Source organism: Lampetra planeri, chromosome 18 (assembly GCF_965212315.1).
Source record: "Lampetra planeri chromosome 18, kcLamPlan1.2.h2, whole genome shotgun sequence".
In the NCBI taxonomy this organism is placed as follows: Eukaryota; Metazoa; Chordata; class Hyperoartia; order Petromyzontiformes; family Petromyzontidae; genus Lampetra; species Lampetra planeri.
In genome coordinates this window covers 2,848,051-2,867,844 of record NC_136124.1, presented here as the reverse complement: position 1 = coordinate 2,867,844, position 19,794 = coordinate 2,848,051, and the positions used below count along the sequence as shown (strand labels likewise).

General features: G+C 41.0%; 1 protein-coding gene across 1 annotated transcript in view; it reads left to right on the top strand.

Moving 5' to 3' along the window:
- LOC144723730 (neuronal PAS domain-containing protein 3-like) overlaps positions 1-19,794 on the top strand; it is a 107,886-nt gene that overhangs the window by 52,537 nt on the left and 35,555 nt on the right. Inside the window, exon 2 of the mRNA XM_078602665.1 lies at positions 10,440-10,684. Within this exon, the coding sequence (XP_078458791.1) occupies positions 10,440-10,684 (245 nt within the window). The remainder of the gene's footprint in view (positions 1-10,439; positions 10,685-19,794) is intronic.

The following is a 19,794-nucleotide window of genomic DNA, read 5'->3' as shown; positions in this document are numbered from 1 at the left end:
ATTGACATTGACGTGATTGCTCATAGCTGGTATAGCACCAAAATGCATGTGTGCGGTACAATCCTCCGATTGGTGCCATTTATCTCGCGATGCTCAATCATTTTCGTGGTCGTGAGCTAATTGGGAAAGGAGGAAGCAATTTGTGTATGACTTCAGGGAAGAACGGTCCACGTTGGTGGTGGCGTGGTAAACGATAAAAGTATATTTTTAATTGAATGGGAATTGCAAAGAAAAACATTCGTTTGAAATATTGATAATTTAATTATGCGTAATGGGATTGTCCCTTGGGGATTAGATGGTGTTTACAAAAAATACGTTTAACAAATGTTACAATTGTCCGCCGACTGTTTATGAGATAGATACAAAATCGGACCATTCCACTTTCATGTGAACTGTTAAATTAGGTTACGAGAAATAAAGTGGCATTTTTGCTCTAGATATTTTACACTGATGGGCAATACTTACAACCAATGTGTGTAGCACTGTATGGATTGACTACAAATGCTTCATTATATGCAATAGTAATTAAACACACGTTCTTTGCTGGTGAAATATATTTTAACAGTAATGCACAGTTCTCAGGATGGAGGCCTCCCCACACCACGTGACTGTGAGGGTTGTTTGACCATACTTCACCATCCTGACTAATGCAGCAGCTTAGTGAAGACGAGTGAAGAGCAGGCAGATATCATTCGCTACTGATCATAGCTGTGGCCTGGATTCAAATTCCTGGTTCATCGCCTCAAAGTGTTGCAACACCACTGCTCCCACGATACATATATACTATTCAAATATACAGGGTGCTTCAAAATAATATTAACATGTATGAGAATTTGCAACAATACCATGAGAAATGTGCCTCTGGGCTCTGGAGACCACCTGGAGAAGATTCCAGGCATCTGTTGACAATGTTAGCGAACAGGTGGAGACTGACTTTTTTAAAGCTATTAACATCACATTTGTTATCATGTTACAGTGAATTATCCGTTCTTTTGCATTAAAAACAATAGTCCCGTATAAGTGTTAACATGTTTTTGAAGCAACCTTTATATGATGTTTTGTTGTTGAAAAAAGTCCCCTTGCAAGTGGACATATTTGTAGATTTGGGTCGTGTAAGTATAGTGGCGGATGACTGGTGCAAGGACGGGTGAACTTAAAAGGCGGAGGATTAACTGTCTACGTGGCTGTGTGTCACTGTGCAAAATGTTGCTCATCAACTCTTTATCATGTTTGCTCCATGTCAGGCAAAGCAGGCTCTTTTCATTACTGATATATTCCTTGACCAGGTAAGTGAGCAATTTGTCAACCACATTTTGACTGCTCCAGTTTAGGCTCTGGGGGGCGGGTGGGACATGGAACATTTGCAGTCAGTCTCAGAGAGCAGTGGATGGCTGCTTATTCTGTCCGTTGTCACAATTTAACAGTTTCGCCATTTGATTTTGAGACATTGAGTGGCGATGCACGTTTACTCCGCCTGACCATTTACATAAAGCACGAAACCCCTTGTATGTCAATAAGGGATCTGATTTCAGAGTCAACTAAATAACACATTTAGTATAAAATTTGCCTTGGGGAGAAAATTGTAATCTTACATTTGTCTGTGTATTAATTTAGCAAAATTATTTCTCTGTATGTGGTTCACTACAAACTTATTAAAGGTAGGCACTGTCATTTGTGCTCTGATGAATGGACAACCCATTGTATATTAAAAAAAAACTGCTCATTTATTATTCTCGCCTTTCAAAAATGTTTTATGTCCACTACACCCCCCCTCAAGTTGGTTTAGCGGGCCAATTAAATGTTAACACTATCCTTTGACGTGATCCACAATACTCTGTTTGTGAGTTCCTCGCCGTTCTCTTGTGCCAAGCGGCTGAGTCACCTTTTTGGCAATCGCCGACGGAAGTTCGCACTTTCTAATGTGAGCAGCAGCGGCGGGTCTTGGCACTCTCGGACGCTCTCCATTCTCCGCCCGGATGTCGCAATCGCGAGATGCGCCGCCGCCTTCCTTAGCAACAGCGACACTGCCGTACGGCGTCCAGAAAATCAATGCCTCGGGCAGCCGTGACCGATAGTCGGCCAGCGTGCGACCTCGATGGCCGTGTGTCCGACCCAGCCTCCCCACCCAGTAGGTGCAATTTTTTTCATTAGTTTTCGGAGCTTCCTACTTCGTAAACATTATTTAACACACGGTGATTTTTTTTTTTTAGAGCCAAGCAAGCCCACTCTACGCTTCAGCAGTGTTTGGCAAACAAAAGCATTGATAGGTAATTGCTCTCTGGGTTTTCCAATGAAAGGAGTTTCTTGTTCAATTTTGGCAGTGCTCTCTGCGTTCCTCTTTTTTTTACTTCTCCTAAAGAAACATTGGATGTATTCCCGGTTAATATAAAACGCGTTTTAGGTTTGTTTAACCAGTCTGTGTCAATTCAATTTAAATAAAGTGAATTAAAGTTGCTGATATTTCACGGCAGCTTTGCAAGCCAAAGTTTGTTTGGGAGGATTTTTGTTTCATTGTGTGTCCTTGTCACTGACATCATATATGGGCACAGTTTCCTAAAGCACGATATGAGATGACAGAGGAAAATGTTTTACATTCATTTTATATATTTAAAAACATTGTGGGGAGGGAGATTTACACAAAACTAAATACGCATTTTAAATATATATCCACATTTACTTTTGTCAGTACAGTTTAAGAGAAAGTAGTAGGCACTTTGATCAGAGAAAATCACTACTTTGAGCAGAGAAAAATCATTGATGGCTGAATAAAAAATAAACGAATATTGCATGCAGTGCAGTGGAGAACGTCAATGTGAGGAATGCTTCCCTAATTTTTAGATAAATCTGAAAAATAAAAAAATGGGCCTTGATAAAAAAAAATTGTGTATGTCCCAAATAAAGGTAGTTTCTAGTATTTTGGACGAAACGTGAAATGTAATGGAACGTGAAATCACTCTTCATGATGTCACATCGGTGCTTTTACCGCTGAAGGTGTTGTCACGTGACAGCATCGTTTGATCCGTGATGTCAAGGTGATCTTGAACTTCGATGGAATGATATGGTAAACATGAGAAATTAAATTACTCCTAAAACAATATTAATTTAGTATTTATAAAGGTAAGTTATTTACCCAGTGAATATGGTGAATGTGCGGTGCCAAAATACTTTCCCGGACTAAAAAATGCACCAGAAAGTAAGACTCATTCCCAACTAGTGGATCAATTTGAAAAAAAGTAATGAAATCCGTCAATATGATTCAGGTAAATATCCTCTAACATTACACAGGCTGTGAGAATCACGGTAACGGGTAAGAAATACAGCACTAACATTGTGCTGTCTTACGAATGGTGCACAGGGCACGAAGTCTCAAAACCCTTGCGTACCACAGAAGCGGAGCTCCGTTCTGTATCTCGGCATGTCACAAGTGTACATGTGTACAGCACCGCAAAAAAAAATGTTCTCTCCAGCTCAGTGTGCTTTGCCTAGTAAAGTAAAATATAGTTTAGTTTAATTTGTATTTTTAGTGTTTTGCGTACCTTTCCTGTACTCTGCACTATCCTGTTTTTGTATTGTTTGTCGTCGTCACGTTCTGATTCTGATTCGTTAAAATGTGTTTGGGTGGACTGCATGTCGACCAAGTGCCATGTAGATTTGGCACTGAGCAAAAGTGGCGACTTGCATGTGCAAGTTCCAGGTGTCAGGCCGCATACCGTATTGTAAGACGCAACTCCAATTTTGCTTTGAATGAAATATGAAAAGTGGAAAACCTACAATCCAGAGAATGCGGTATTTGTTCCATCTGCAAAGCGGTGTTGCATTTGCGGGTTGTCTTTCTGTCTCCTTGTATAAGGCACTACTGTTGGCACGGAGTCGAAGCTATTTTTGTTTGTTGGAAAGAAAAGAATAACACACCTATGCATAGCAAGTGGGGCTCAATGTTACAGTTTTCAGTGGGAAAAAATCCCCATGTTATACGCTTCGTGTTATTGTTGTAATCTTCAGTGCTTCAGCAACGAGTCTGTTTTTTTAATATAACATGTAAAAATTGAAAAGTGTATCGTATTTCCAAGTATTTTGACTTTCTGAAAATTGTAATTGTTGCAAGAAATTGGATGGAAATACTAAACTTATTTTTAATAAAGTGAATTTCCATACAAATGTATAAATACAACCTTCATAGACAGCTTATTGGAATGCACTGTAATTTGTGTTAGCGGTAACTTATGAAGTTTGCAGCAAGTGCAGATTTTTTTCAGGGAAAAAAAAAGACTTCTCCCTTTGCGATTTTTTTGTTGCAAACAAATGTCAGCATTTTCATTGGAAAAAAAGTGTAGATGAATTCGTAATGAAAATATATCAGACACATTTAATGCATTAGAAAAAAGCAACATTAGATTTTTAAGAGAAAAAAAAACACAACAATCCATCATCTGAGTTTTTTTTTCTTATTTCATTATTGTTATTAATGTTCGTAAAAAAAAGTTGTATCATGCATATTCACTGTCTTGGCTGTCTTTACTTCCTGTTCTACATGTATACATGTATTTTAAATGATATGAATGTAAACTGGACATGTTTTAAATTTAACTCGCATACGTATCATTATGCGTTTGCTATCTGTGTCCATGTATGTGTCAGTTAACAACCTGCACGCTCATGCAAAAATACATTTTCTATCTCAATGGATTATCCAGGTGAACTGTTTAAACTTAAAACACGTTTTTCCATCCGAACAAAAAATCTAGATTGGTCCAGTGTTACTGGCTAGAAAATACATGCGGGGAGTAATTGCGTGTTATTATGCCTTTGCAAAATGTATATTAATATTTACCCAAGTAACCCTAAGCTCGAGTATAATAAACAATCTCCTAAATTCGATGCAACGACTGGTAATTAGCGCAGCACATTTAATAAATTTCCCGATTTGTCATCATAGCTCTGGTTGACTTAGCTGTATCCCATGCTATTAGATTGACACTTTACGTTTCTGTTTTGATTGGACTTTCAAAGGAGGCAATTAAATGCAGGTTTTGTTAATCTCATTCCCCGTGATACATTTTCGTCTCCTTATTAATGCAGCGTTTATTTTCCCCGCGAGCAAATTTGGTAACCGGTTGTTAACATGCACACCTTGTGATAACAAGGGCTAGCGACATATTGGTCTTCTGCTAGCCACATATTAAACGGGGTGTGTGTGTGAGTGTACATTTAGGTCATCATTCATTGGCGCTACGTCATTTTCCATGAATTGCTACAATTGGTAACAAACCACTGTGTGTAGGTGAAATAATGGATATGTGCTCAACAGTGTATTAGCCCAATTGTGCGCGACAACAGTTGTGATACTTGATTTAGTATGAAGATGCATCCTGTGCGATTTAGTTTGCAGAATATCTTAATGACTAAATACATGTGAGATATCATTTAAAGACTTCACGGTCAAATGTAAAAGACAAATTAGTGTTGGTAATCATTAAGGGCTGTTGTCTACATGTTTTGGCAAGCATTTAACACGCATATTTTTTTGTATGTATTCATTAAATTAACCTAGATCATCACATATCTTGAATATTACTGTTGACAGTTTTATTATCTGGTCAGAATAATTGACTTGAATTGGAAAATGCATATTAGTACTGTAATTCATTTGCTTTGTCAGGAGCAGCTCGATAGATAGCAGTTCATCAAATTCCATGCAGCTTTCAGACAAAAGTAAATTTGTAGCCATATGGTATTAATATTGTATTAATTGTTTTAATTTGTATTGAATAGGATATAAACACAGGGCATCTGCGAGCCACTAAATTGCCGGTTATCTGACTCCGCAATTGGCTTACAAACAATATGCTTAAATCAATACCAAGTCTGAAAGTCATTCAGTCATCGCAGACAGAGTATAAATAGCCAGCAACACCTTTATAACCTGTGTGTGTAATAAATCGTAAGCCGACTCTGCCCTGGGACTGTGGGATTACACAGTGGCCAGTGTGTTTGTTTGGATGGCCGGTGGAGGAGGTGGGTGCTGGGGGTGTAATTTTGGAAACTAAAGCCCAGCGTCCTGTCGTGTGGACGGCGGAAGAGAATGAGAGTGCCCAGATATCTTGTCGATCTTCCTCCCTTTTACAGTCCTCCGCCCTATCCCCCCTCCCGACATCGCCCTGTATGAACACGCAACGGAGGATAAAAACAAAATTGCATATGTGCACACACATGCATAAACATACACAGAGATTAAGACCTTTAATGCGCTGTTGGGGAAAGTGTTGTTAGCACCTGTGAAGGTCGACATGGCACATGAGCGGTGGGTGGCCAACACCACAGCTGACCACCTTTGTCTCCCCAACACTGATTTTTACACAACGCACATGTGCTCATTTTAAGGCTGAATTGACCTAGAGGGGAGTGGGGGGAAGGTGCAGGACCGGTTCCGATATTCGTGAGCTACGTTGAGCTGTGAGCTGGAATGAAACCTGGGTGGCTGGGTTCGCAGCACGCTACCCCCACCACACTATCGCTACCCCACATATGCAGACACACGTGCATGAACACACACACATGCACACGCACGCTCATGCATGCACAAACAGCAAATCGCACATGCATGCACACACACACACACGAGCATGCACAAGCACTAGCAAAACACAAGAGCCCTTTCTACCAGCCGGGATGATTTATAGTCCATGGGACAGGCTGGGAGCCATGAAGTGCTGGAGTGGTTAGGGAGGCAGCGGAAAGTGAACAGGAAAGAGAGACGTTGATAAAGTAACACTTTTAGGAAGGCTACCGGCGAACAGCCCTTCGGGGAGAAAACATTTCAGCTCAAGTCTGTTTGATCCAACCCGCACCTTTTTTTTCATTCCCGCGCCCCCGTCTGTTTGTTTCAGTATGTACACCGCAATTTGATGCTCCTGCTGAACAGCTCGCCGTTAATTTATTTCAGCACCTTTGAGAGTATTTTGCGGTAGAGTGGTGGCACAATGGTTAGAGCACTGCGCTTTGAATCCACAAACCCGAATTTGATTAGCGGCCGTGGCCAACATCAGAGTAATATCTGAACTCACCTACCCTTCCCCCCACACCCCCTCCACTATCACATTTCACTTACCAGCATGGTGAAGTATGGTCAAATACCCCCCATGACTAACAAGGCTTTGAGAGGCCTTCATACAGCGGTAAATTGAAAAAGGACAGTGACTTATATTCACCAAGAAAAGCCCATCGTTAGATTTTGAGGAAGGCTTTCCAATGTATTCCTAATAAAATTCAACTCACGCATAGATGCATCCAGGATTTATTTACTCTCTAAAGCAATAATTCAAGTCGGTATAACTAACCGTATGCTTTTCTGTATGGATTCATACTAGTTAGGCCTTCACACCAAAATTGTTCGCCTCATTGAATACTTTCATTTTCAACATTGCAATGTTACTAGATAAAGATATACTTATATTTACTCAAAGCGACATTGTTTATATTTCAATTATTGTTATTCTGAAACTGAATTGGTCTACAAAATGTGAAAAAATGTTAAGGTAATTGCAGATCATATAGACCAGTAGTCTCGCAATTCACTCCCCTTGGGATTCAATAAAGTGTTGTGATTCAGATTTAAGATTCCATTCAATTCAAGAATCAAATTGTGTTTTACACTGCGGTGAATGTAGCTGCCTCAAGTTCCCGACGGGGATCACGTGACCCCATTACTAAACACGACAAAAAAATTAATGGAGAAAATATTGATACTCACACGCCTTATTTCATGGGTGTATTGTGAGCTTAGGACTTAATTTTAACAAATAAATTGATGCATCATTGCACATATATATGGCAGCAGGGTTGTCCATCAAGGTAGTAGAAATGTTTGCTCAAAGAGGGGTTTTTTTTGGACTCTTCTCTATCACGCTGTCTTATCTACATACTTTTCCACCCAACATTTGTCTTGGGAATATCTCTCTCATATAAATGTCACAAGTCCTACTTGTCCAAGACGATTTGCTTCATACAAATGGAATGTTGGCTTGGTTGGAAGGCCGCGGTTATTGTTGAATGCCTAAGATATGCTTCATTATCATGGCATGAAACTGGGATAAAAAGCAATTATGAATTTGCACTCTGAGTCAAAGCCAGGTCATTTTAGTGCTAACGTGAGCACGAGGTTGAATGTTTAAACAAAAGACCAATCTTGAAGCTCAAGATAAAGCTCTGGGAAATGTAATTGATAAATAACAATAATTTACAGCTTGTTGTCAATGCACTGCTGGAAGAAGGCCTTTTCACGATATCAGTCATGGGGGATTGTTGATCCATACTTCACCAGTTGGCACAGTGGGAGGTGGGGCATCTATCAGTAATCTCAGTCAGTTAACCTATAACACCTGGATCTGTCCAGTGACCTCCTGCCAGCGAGTGACACTTCAGGTGAATGCAGTATGCACCTAGCCTGGCACAAGTGCTGTGGTGATGTCACCGACACTTAGTGCGGGTTTGTGAAATCATTGCCTAGGACAAAGTTCAAATATCACTGGCCATTGATGCCAACGAAGTATCTAAAAAAATAAATTATCTACACGGAACATTAGTAAAAGTTTCGTCAAAAGTATTGTGAACATTAAAATGCATTTGTGTTAAATATATTCCAAAATATTGTAATTGTGCCATTTTTGCATGACAATATAGATCCAAAACCCATGCAAAGCATCTATACTTAATGAGTCCTGGATTTGTTGCACATGCAGCGCATTTTGAATATGCAGCATCAAACTTTAAAGCAATTGACTCGCAGCTAATGTCAGTTTTGTGCTCGCTGTGTGTGTTGTTTGTGTTTGCACGGAGTGTGTGATGCGCGTGCACAGACACACACATATATGCTTGCGTGCACACCTTTTATAGACGTATGTATAATGCATTCACATGCGCACGGACAATAAGCTAGCTTGCTCTGAGATGAATGCCTACACAGTTCAGCTGTAACATATACACAGTGAACATAGAACAAATATATAATGATCAATTATCGGTGTTAATGATGCATCAATTAGTCGATTCTAACGCTGCTTCGTCTTTGCATGGCGACGTTCATTTAAAAGCAACAACTCAAAGTTTTACATTGAAGTGGTTGAACCATATAATTGCGTCAGGAGCAGCGGAGTGTGTCAGTGTTGATGATGCCTCCTTCGTATTTGTGAATCGGACATTGAGTCATTATGTGTTCCACGGGTTTGTTCTGCGTTGAATTGTGCGTGCTCGGATCGATTCTTTGCATTCCTTCTGTTGTATTTATTTCTCTGTAAACACAACATGTTCTGCAGGGCACCACAATGTAGTACAAAACAGATACTTGATTCTTGAGAAATATAAAAATTACAATTCATTAAATTTTTTGGGATTGTGAGAGGTGGCCGAATCAGTACATACTTATTAATAATAACAATGTTAATTTGTATACTACAGTGCATACATAGTAACCACTGTATTGCAAATTATATTTGTGGATGCTGGTTCCATATTCAACAGTCGAGAAGAATGATTAAGTACGTGAAATGTATGGATATGCAAGATGTCTTTAAATAAACCCAAAAAATCCCATGCTGTGTACACATAAATTTTGTGAATAGGTTACACCTGCTTTCGTGATGCGAAGAGGCTAATGAGCCCGTAGTTATTCTCATCAAGTTGTGCACCCCCTTTTTGAACCAAAGAATGATTGAGGCGACGCTCAACGATTGGGGAATTACATTTCTGCGTAAACGTTTTGGCAATAGGGCCTCTAATTTTGAACTTCTATTCACAAAGTGGAGACAAAACTGATTCCAGGAATTACGGACCCATTAGCTCCTATCATCTCGTGTGGAGGAGTAAGATGGATTGTGACAATGCAGGATCATGAGGGATGGTGATGGCACTGGGGGGGCACCTTCATCCAGTAGTGGATGATGTACACACATATATCGTTAAAGGCAGATATGAGAAAAAAATAGATTGAATTTCATGTTGCACAGGTTAAGCATATAAACATACACAGCACACGTAGAACAAAATAAAATAACTATTGCGACAAATAAAAAAAAAATAGGGAAATTGAATATTGGCGCTCGACGCAAAATACACTTACCCACAGCTCCACGAGTTTGAGCAGTGTTTCTTAGCTGTTGGTGCATGTGATTTTCAACGTGTACAATGTACTCCAAGATGAGGGCTTCCTCACGCCTTAAAGGTCCTGGGGGTTCATTGACCATACTTTACCACACTACTCAGTGCGGGCGGGCCGTCAGACTTGGGAGCATCAGACTGTACAACATCAATGAGTTTATCCGTCCTTGACGATTTTCAATCTTTGCATTATTTGTCCAACAGGTAGTAAATTGCCCACAGGGTGCCTTGTACTCAACCCCATGGGTGTGCGTGCGTGTTCCCGCTACCGTGTGTGGGGTTCCCAGGCTTCAGGCGCTGCGCAAGGAGAAGTCACGGGATGCGGCTCGGTCGCGGCGCGGGAAGGAAAACTTCGAGTTCTACGAGCTCGCCAAGATGCTGCCTCTTCCCGGGGCCATCACGAGCCAGCTGGACAAGGCCTCAATCATCCGACTCACCATCAGCTACCTGAAGATGCGAGACTTTGCTGCGCACGGAGACCCACCCTGGCACCTGCACATGGACGGCCCTCCGCCCAACACCTCCGTCAAAGGTGATGCTTTACCACCGCCAGCGACTGCTATCACCGCTGTCACCGCTGAAACCAAAACCCTGAGCTATTTCTCGGGCAGCCTCGGTCTGTCTAAACTGTGCAGTCTACTGTGATACCTTTCAAAGTTATGTCAGTGCCAGATTCCATTGCCAGATCTCAATTCATGCCACCTGAACACAGATGCCAATTCCTGGAATAATCCAGGTCAAACTGGATAAGTAGCAACCCTCTAAGTGTTCGTTCATTCATTCATTCCTAGTGTTTTAGTTTTCATACAAAGTTGCTGCAAACAAGCCCAGAGGCCCAAAACACCAAGCTACAAGCAACAAGCAACACAAGGTGTCATAGATCTTCATTATTACGATTATTATACAGGGTGTTTCAAAAAAATGGACCCGATTTGAAATCGCTATATCTTTGAAATTGGGTCCATTTTTGGAAACACCCTATATATTATAAAATGGAGTAGTTGTATGAATTTTGGAAAATAGACGATTTGATTTTGAATTTTACTTACATTTTTGGATCCTTGAGTGTCACTGGAAAACTAAATTGGTATGTTTGCACTTGTCTGATTGCATGTTTTTGGAACATTTATTGGTGAATGCACTGCTATGAATCAGGCAGCCTAAGTTAAATTCCCGTCCTCAGTGATTTTGACAATCCTTAGACACTGCTGTGTCACAAACTGCATCATATCAGCAGGCTGATATGCACATCGCCTTTATGAATGAAAAATTAAAGGCAAGTCACAGTGCGATCGTGGCCTTGCAAACCAAACCATGAAATAAAACACTGTAATCTGTGCTGCTTCAATGGAATAGAAAAACTACGCAAATGCTCTCCTAGCGGATCTTGACATTGGCTTTTAGCTCCTAAACATATTGCAGCTCATAGGTCAACTGATCATTAATGTGCAATTTTATTGAGGGACTCTGCGTTGTCTTGCTGCGGTCTGGGACTTGGTAATTCTACTTGTGTTTGAAATCGTGTCCTTCATGCCAATAGCACCCCACAATGCTGTTATTGTTATTGTGCTGCCTTGCCTAAGCTTGCATTTATTCTTTTAACATCGGCAGGAATTTAAATAGTTTCGCAATTTGTCCTTACAGTATATAGTTCAAGGACAATGCATATATTATCATAGTGTGTTTATGTTTGCATGTTGACTGCAAGTATTGTGGTTAATGCAGACATGAATCCTTGTTAAAAGGTTTCATTTTGTTGCCAGAAAAAAGGGGAAAACCCCTATTACTAGTATATACTTTATTTATATATATGTATTTATTTATTTTAGTGACTTCCTTACCTTTCCTACACTTTGCCACTGCTATCGGTGCTTATATTATTTTGACTTTCTGACCCGCTCTTTCTGGACAACTGTGAGAAAGAGCTTCATAGCTCCTCGGATTCCTCCAGTTTAAGTAAAGATTCTGATCAAATGAGTACTAGGTGTGGTATGACATCAGCATTGGGGAGGCAAATGCATCTATCTGGGCATGGTGTTAGCCACACCGTCCCCTTGGACAATATGCAAGCCTCGATAGTGGCTCACAAACAGCACTTGCCGGAACAGTTTGTATTGCTCTGCAGGATGATTTGTCTCTGTATATGTATCGCTGATTACGTGTATAAATATATATGATGAGTTATTTTTTATACAACGCTGATAAGAGATGTATGTGAAAGCTTTGGCAAAATTAATACATGTTTACTGTAAATATATACATTTAGCCGCAGTTGTATCATTTGCACTATTTTACATCTACATTATCTTTCTGCACTGGTATTTTAGCTAATTGCAGCAATAAACACGACCAGATGACATACATTCGCAAAGGAAAACAAAACCAACAATAAACTGTCCAAAATAAATAATACACCAAGTTCAAAGAGTGCTTCCCACTGTTTGGAATATTACCGCAGTTCTTTCCAAACCCCAATGTTTTGCCCTTTTGACTTTGAACTTGCTTTGGAGTGTCACGCCGGAGGATATAGAGAGACATCACACAAAGCGAGGCCTAAGCCAACGACGAAGCCTTTGCCGAGAGCTGAGAGCCCAGGGCGCGATAGGGGTGGGGGCTGTGGGGGGCCGAGGAAGAGGGCTGGTGGGGGTTGTGGTGGCTGGCTGGCGTGGGGGTGAATTGAGTTAAAAGGCCTCTGGCTGTTTATGCCCTTTTTTTTCTGGTGATATATACCGTATAAGCGGAGAGGTGGGGGGGGGAAATATTTTATAATACTATCATTAATCCATAAAGCCAAACTGGATGGTGCAAACAAAATATATTTGTTTGTTTTTTTTATTCTGGAAGGGTATTAATTTAAAATCTGATAATTTCTCTGCTGTGTATGCAACATTGGTGGTGGGGGGGGGTTCTACAATAAGGTTCATTCTGATTGATGATTTTTTTTTGGCCAGATTGCGTAAATAAAATGTGTGTGTCGTAAACCCTCCTCCACCCGACACAACCAATTAATAAAGGTGTCACGTGATAAACCAGCGTGCCAATTATATTTACGCGATTTGACCCCAAAATACATCGCTTTGAATCACAATGTTGATCCCAAAAACCTACGTGTGAAAGCTTAATTTTCCGTACACACCGACAGAATACAGTATGTATTATTGTTCAACTTGCTTGCCTCTCTCAGAAAGAAGAAGTGTGACAATAACTGTGAACAACGTTAAGGGTAAATAACACAGGCAAGCCGGTATGTCGAACATGATTTAGTTTACGCTGCTTATTAGTTGACAAATATCACATCTGACTGCTCTATTACACGTACAATGGATTTGTATGTCCTCTGCCAGGGAAATAAATTAATAAACACAAAGTTAAGGAGGCTTGCATATCGACAGCAGCCTCCACTTGAGCCAATTTAATATATAAGAGCACCTGTATATTGCTTGTTAACACTGAGGACAATGAAGCCAAAGCTAATTCCTGGGAATGGGTGCTTGTAGGCATGGCCTGTCTGGCTGACAGCTCGATAAATTGGGAGTGACGTGTCTCGGAAAGAGGCCCTCTCCCATTCTCCTCCTTCTCCTGGAGCCACTGTCCACTCCTTCTCGCCTCTGCTAATGAGTTGAGCCCACGCGCGAGTTTAGCCGAGACTCTTAATATGGGGCCACGTTGCTATCGAGCTGATATGTTAATTGTAGCTACAGGACTCAAAAGCCACTGGGTATGTGCTGTGGTGTTGCTAGTCCATGGTGGGGGGGGGGGGCCCTAAGCAGACATTATTTTTTCCTCTCCTCCATTCATACATTCACTGCAATACTACTGGAAATGTGACAGACGAGATGTAGACGAGAGAGATATGTAGTGAGATGAGAGAAATGTAGACAAGAATGTACGTATCCATAATACAAGTTTTTTGGGTTAGATTGCGAAAGCTACGTGTTAAATAATGTACGTAGTAAGATGAGAAAAAAGGAATTGCAGACGACATAGATTGATTGTATTTTTGTATGCTAGTGATCTTGTAATACTTATTAGGATTTGAATATTAGCTGATATTTTATGAACCATTATTTTTGGTGAATCTGGGACCCCTGAGCTGCTAGGGGCCCTTAACTTTTGCTTGAATTTCTTACGCCTATTTCCATAAATAGATATGTGAACTGTCATTGGAATGATAATGCCAATTTTTCTAGATAATTTTTTGTGACGGTTCTGCAACGGGATTATTGGCAATTTCCATTCATGAGTATTTGGCATGTGGAAGGAAACTGGAATACCTGAGGAAAAAAAAATCTGTGAACATTAGGCGATAACACTAATTTTAAATTAAAAACACGATGCCCGTGCGCAAAAAGCAACGTTTAAGTCATTGCATATTGCATGCTATGACACGTGGATTAGAAAGTTGGACACTGACAAAGAAAATGTAACAATAACTGAAAGGTGCACAAAGAAGTGTGGAGTAATGCATGCTGGGAATAAAATTGAGGGGAAGAGGAAAACGTGGATCAGAGCACAAAAGGAACTGAAAGACAATCTAATAAATGGCTTTCGGTGGGGAGTAATGGCACAGCGGTTCTCACGCTGTGCCATAGACTCTGTGAACTGGGTTTGATTCCTGGCCATGCATAATTTCAGTGGCCAGTGATACCTGCACTTTTTCTAGGCCTCCCTCCCCATAATCAGTGTGGTGACGTATGGTCAACCATCTCATGACCAACACTGTGTGAGGAGGCCTTCATCCAACAGTGGATTGATGATGGGCAGAAAAACACTTTTATTTTAAAAGTTATTTTCAAGATAATTGAATATCCCAAAACATGACATGAAGGATTGAAAATGTAGATGCCCCAGTATTGTATAAATGACCGCAAAACTCAACGATTTCATGTAAAGGAATTGCACAATTAACGATCGGCATAATGAGGCAATAATGACCGAATTTCAGCTGAGACTGCTGTTTTGGTTAGAATATCCAAACTGGGTTCACGAAGTCATGTCTACTGCTTTTCCAAGTCAGCATCCACTCTAATTGGGTATCAAATCTCCTTCGATTTGATGGGAGAGGAAGTGTAGATTTTTATAAATAGAAATAAAAAATGTATAATTGTGGTGACTTTGTCACCTGTTCAGGTGAAAATATTCCCTGAATAAAATGGGACTTAACATTGGTAGGGTGTGCCCCTGTATGCCACCGCACAGCGCTAAACAGTGCTCCAGTGATGGTAATATTAATGGAGTTTTTTATACTTAATATCCCCAGGAAAGTCTCGTTTTGCATGTGTGAATTGTGCGGCACATGTGCCGTTAAGCATGCACGCATAAAAAAGTGGAATAAAAATGTGAAGATTAAGCTGATTTATCATACGAGGAGGCACCATTTGTCGTTAGGAAAAACGTGAGAGAGTGCGGGGGGGGGGGATCCCACGTAAAAATAGGAAATATTCCTCACCATTCCAAATATTTATTTATGTAATGAGGATGGATGATTACGGGGTTGTTATGTATTAGCACCATCCCAGCATTAATGTATTGCCAAGTCATGGGTGTGGCGGCCTCCCCATGCAAACTTCATTTATTTGTGATTTTCAAACACAATGAAGGGCTTATAATATTATCTGACTGATAAAAAAATACCTATCACCGAACATCTCCATGCAAGTATTATTCGGAAAAAGCACACCGCTGTGTTTCTCAACTCGCATTCATTTTGTTTGCACTTTTCAGAAGTTGTGTGATTTATTGTAGCCGGCGGTACAAAACAAGTCAAAATCCTTCAACGTGTCAGCTTAAACAGTAATGTATATTGAATGTCAAAGAAAATGGGTCACTTATGAAAATTCAATTGGGGGGAAAAAAATTCGGCAAAAATAATGCAATGTGATTTTAACTCAAGGAGTGTTGTGATACACACAAAGAACCTCGCCATATGAAGCCTTGGCCCAGTTTGTTATCATGAGAAATGTGACCTTCAATTTTACCGTGGGTCAATTGCTTGAAAAAAAAAGTGCCCGATACCTTTTGTGTACCAGCTTTGTTGCCAATCTGATTTAAAATGCCAAGCGCACACACGCAGAACAGACACCCAATTGAAGACACAGTGTATCACACAATACTCACTCCATTTCTTAATGGCACATAATGATTTCAAGCACTAAACATCACAGTCAGATCATTGAAATTACATTCTTCTCACCCCCCCCCCCCGAACACACCTCCCCCCTCTACCCCTCCTCCTAATCCTCCCCTCCACCCCATCTCCGCCCAGATGTAACCATCAGTTGTTTGCTTTAACAACTATAATGGTCAAACCATTATCACCAGCGGGCCGGGGACACACAGGTTGCATGCAACATTGATGAGCGTGCTCAGAATTTTTACCATTTACTTCATCACGACCGTTATCTGCTGCAAGAGTTTTAAAACTGCTACTTGTCCTCCTTGAACTTCTCAGCTGTCTTCATATATTTTAGTCAATAGCCAATATAATTAGATCCCCCACCCCCCGAACAAAGTAACATAATTGAGAACTTTAAGTAATTCTAGATTTGAAGCTTTCGTGACTGCAAGGATTCATATTCGTAGGTTTTTTCGGTAAAGTCACGTAGGTAAAACATTAAAATTAATAAAAGTAAAATAAAATTTTTAAAAATCACGACGTTTCTGAGGCAACACAAGCTTCCACCTGAAGACGGAAGCTTGTGTTGCCTCCGAAACGTCGTGATTTTTTTATTTTATTTTTATTTTACTTTTATTAATTTTAATGTTTTACCTACGTGACTTTACCGAAAAAACCTAAGAATATAAACTTTAAGTAACTACATAAATCTGAAGCAGAATGCTTTGGAGAGGTAATGTTCTATTCCTGGCAATGTCAACGGCTCTCCTTTAGAATTTTACACGTCAGTTTTTTTTTTCTCCAACAAAATCATGCAGCAGGGTATCCATAATCATCTAGCTCGCTGTAGCCTGAACATACAGTTTAGAAAAAAATGTTAGGCATCCCGAAGTGAAGGTCAATTTTGCGCATCACTAAACCTTTATTTTGATGCCTTAATGATTACAATTAATCAGTTGAGCTACTTAAAACAATAACATTATTCAACATTAAGGGTTGTTGGCTGTAATGCCTGCAAATAAAATCGGCGTTCGAACTCTTTGTTCGAAATGCAGCTGTATTTTTATTTGGGAGTTCCTGTATTATGAGCTCGCATTGCATTGCGTTTATATTTTTGTCTTTGTCTTTAAATCATTTGGCAATTAGTTTTCCATTTGCGGCAGTGAAGAGTTCATCCTCATGGATTGTTACATCTCTATTAAAGCGCTGAGTGCCGCGTGGAAGCAGATGTCAAGCCTGGCACTTGTACGGCTGAGCCCTCCATTCGAAGACCATGCTTTATTTACTGCCATTAGCTTGTTTTCCTTGCTCCGGTTTTTGAATGCAGTGGACATGAATGACTTTTTTCACTTCACCACCCTAAAAGCCTTTATTACTGATGGAAATTATTATTCATTCTCCCAGGCTGTAGATAATTTTGTGGCCTTGAATGCATTAAGGGTATCTTTATTTGGGCTCTCGCTGAGAGCACCAGTGTTTATTGCATCATTAAACCGCTAAAAGTCTGTAAAAAAACATGTTTGTGCGCATTGCCAAAATGGTTGTGTTTGCACCCGTGCGTAATGATGTGTTGTCCACGTGCAGCAGCCTCGTGTTGTCCAAACAGAAGTGACTCCCTGCATGCAATTGCCATCTCCATGCTTGTCTGATGACCTGCTGATTTTCAGCAAGTGCTCATCACATCTGTGTCAGCAGAGTGCCACATTTGCTGCTATTCCCACGTGTGGGAGGCCTTCCTTTTAACCAATACCAAAGTACGCCGCCTTCTGTGAAGTCCGCAGCAAATAGAGAACTGCACTTCAATTCACTCATAACACAGCAAAACTCGCTTGGGAATTCCATTTTAAAAATGCATTAAAACAAATGCAAATAGGACGTGGGAAATGCTAGACTTCTGTAATTTCCATCGGCAAAAAAAAACAGATTTATGTTTTTCTAAGCATGATAATGGTTTGTTTGGCGAATTGATGACATTGCGGTTAGTGCATATCACTATGAACCTGGTGGGTTCAATTCCCAGCCACGGCCAACTTCAGTGATGAGTGATATCTGAAACGATAGCGGGCCTCCAATTTATACCAACTCACATTGACCAGTATGGTGAAGTATGGTTGAACAACCTCCATGACCGCCACTTTGTGGTCAGCCCTTCACCCAGCAGTAGATTTCTCAAAGGGCTATTTAAATTTTTCATTCTAATATTACTTTTGACTTAGGGGGGGGGGGGAAGAAATGTCAGTGTGTCTTTCATTTTAAATTCTTTGTGGGATAATGACCTGCTGGCAATGACAAAAAAAACTAGTTGTGCTGCCTTTATATGCATGTCCCTTCAGCCCAAATGGTTTCATGAGCTTTTAGATCCCAGACGTAAAGATTATGCTATCAGCGTCTTGGAATAAGGGCACTACATCTGAGCTCCAATATATGCTTTGGACGAGCCTTGTGGGATACACTTAGTACAGAAGGGTGCAGTCGTGAGTTGTGATTTGGCAAGCGAAGTTGGGGCCAAGGCCAGTTCAGATTGGAGAAAAGATTTAAGAAATGTGTTCATGATCAAACAAGATGGGATCCAAGGTTCAGCACCAGTATCTAGTCCGAAAAATAGACTAAATGAAATATGTTTTGTTCGTTTGATATTTAACAAATAATGTACATACAATGTTGGCAGGAGACGCATTGCATTTTGTGTCTTTTTTTCTCTCTCTCATGGGTCATATATCCTTGCTTTTTTTAGTGTTCACATATATACGTGTAACAAAAAATCTATCATTACACATGGAACAAAGCTGCAGTGCATCACTCCGTTGAGTGAAAATGCAATAACTGTGATTATGGAAAATGCTGGGTTCCATAGTCTGTAAAAAATGGATACCCTGTGTGTATTTGGCTACCTGCAAACATACTCGGTCTAAAGAAAATGAGCTTGAAACAGTGGCTGCACACAAATTAGTCACGCGTTAGTATTTGGGAATTGTGGCCCGGTGCGAGCATTTGATTCAGACTCTGCCAAGGACAGACCGGGGGAGTGGGTGGGGGGAGAAGGTGGGCGAGGGTGGAGGGGTGTGGGTGGAGGGGCGAGGGTGGAGGGGCGTGGGTGGAGGGGCGAGGGTGGAGGGGCGAGGGTGGAGGGGCGTGGGTGGAGGGGCGTGGGTGGAGGGGCGAGGGTGGAGGGGTGTGGGTGGAGGGGTGTGGGTGGAGGGGCGAGGGTGGAGGGGTGTGGGTGGAGGGGTGTGGGTGGAGGGGCGAGGGTGGAGGGGTGTGGGTGGAGGGGCGTGGGTGGAGGGGCGTGGGTGGAGGGGCGTGGGTGGAGGGGTGTGGGTGGAGGGGGGTGGGTGGAGGGGCGAGGGTGGAGGGGTGTGGGTGGAGGGGGGTGGGCCAACAAGAGCTGTGCACGTGACTCTCCGTTGTAAGATTATTTTTATTGACTTGCCCAGTTCGATTTGTGAAGCGATTGATGGCACCGCACCTGATTCCGGGAGAATAAATAGCAGAAATGCAAATGAATCAAAAGGGAAATGACTCCTTCT